The 802-nt window shown below is 43.8% G+C and overlaps 1 protein-coding gene across 1 annotated transcript in view; it reads left to right on the top strand.

The window, feature by feature from the left end:
* Positions 1 to 327: 327 nt before the first annotated feature.
* The window catches only part of CACYBP (calcyclin binding protein), a 4,983-nt gene continuing 4,508 nt past the window's right edge, over positions 328 to 802 (top strand). Inside the window, exon 1 of the mRNA XM_031064145.1 lies at positions 328 to 562. Coding sequence (XP_030920005.1) covers positions 328 to 562 — 235 coding nt within the window. The remainder of the gene's footprint in view (positions 563 to 802) is intronic.

Below are 802 nucleotides of genomic sequence, written 5' to 3'. Positions count from 1 at the left end.
TCCTGCTGATTTTTAATGTATGAAGAGTTAAGCACTGAAAGCTTAAACCTTGTCTGAATTGATGGTTTTGGAGGCGTTTTCCAGTCTTGGGCTCTGAGATGGCCGTGGTTGAGCAGGGGAGTTGCACCCTTCCAGCCCGATCCATTATGTGAATTAGGATTTTATGGTTGTACATATCTACAGGAGTGGACAGGGGGTGAGGAAGGGATGATTCCATGCCTAAATGGTTGTAGTGGCAAACTAAACTACTGATCTGATAAAGCTGAAATTCCAGCATCTGGAATACGCGAAATTGTCATAAAAAGCTGCGAGCCCTGAGCACAAATAATGTATCTAATGTATACGTGTGATCCTTTGTTTTCGAACCAGTTGCAGAAAGATTTGGAAGAGGTTAAAGAGCTGCTCACGAATGCCACTAGGAAACGGGTGCGTGATGTCCTTGCGGCAGAGAAACAAAAGCTGGAGTTGGAAATCAAGAATCAGCCTCCACCGAAGCCAAAAGATGTGGTAGAGGAAGAAAAGTCATCGCTGGGAGGGTACACAGTGAAAATAAACAATTACGGTAAGATTATTTTTCTGCAGCTCCAGGGTGGCATTGCTGGGAGTTAGAGTTGCCACTTAGCATCACAGTGAAGCCTTAATCGTTTATTCCACATCTCCAGTGTTTATTCCACACTGGAGACCCCACTTTAAAAGCTACCACATGTTTACTTGCCATCCAAACCCCAGTGTATATTGACCATGTTTGTGTGATGGTATTTGGCAGGATGCATTAAGTATTCTTGCTGTACCAGCTGGTATT

The sequence above is a fragment of the Geospiza fortis genome, unplaced genomic scaffold (assembly GCF_000277835.1).
Source record: "Geospiza fortis unplaced genomic scaffold, GeoFor_1.0 scaffold399, whole genome shotgun sequence".
Classification (NCBI taxonomy): Eukaryota; Metazoa; Chordata; class Aves; order Passeriformes; family Thraupidae; genus Geospiza; species Geospiza fortis.
The sequence above is the reverse complement of the archived record's forward strand: the minus strand, read 5'-3'. Positions and strand labels throughout refer to the sequence as shown.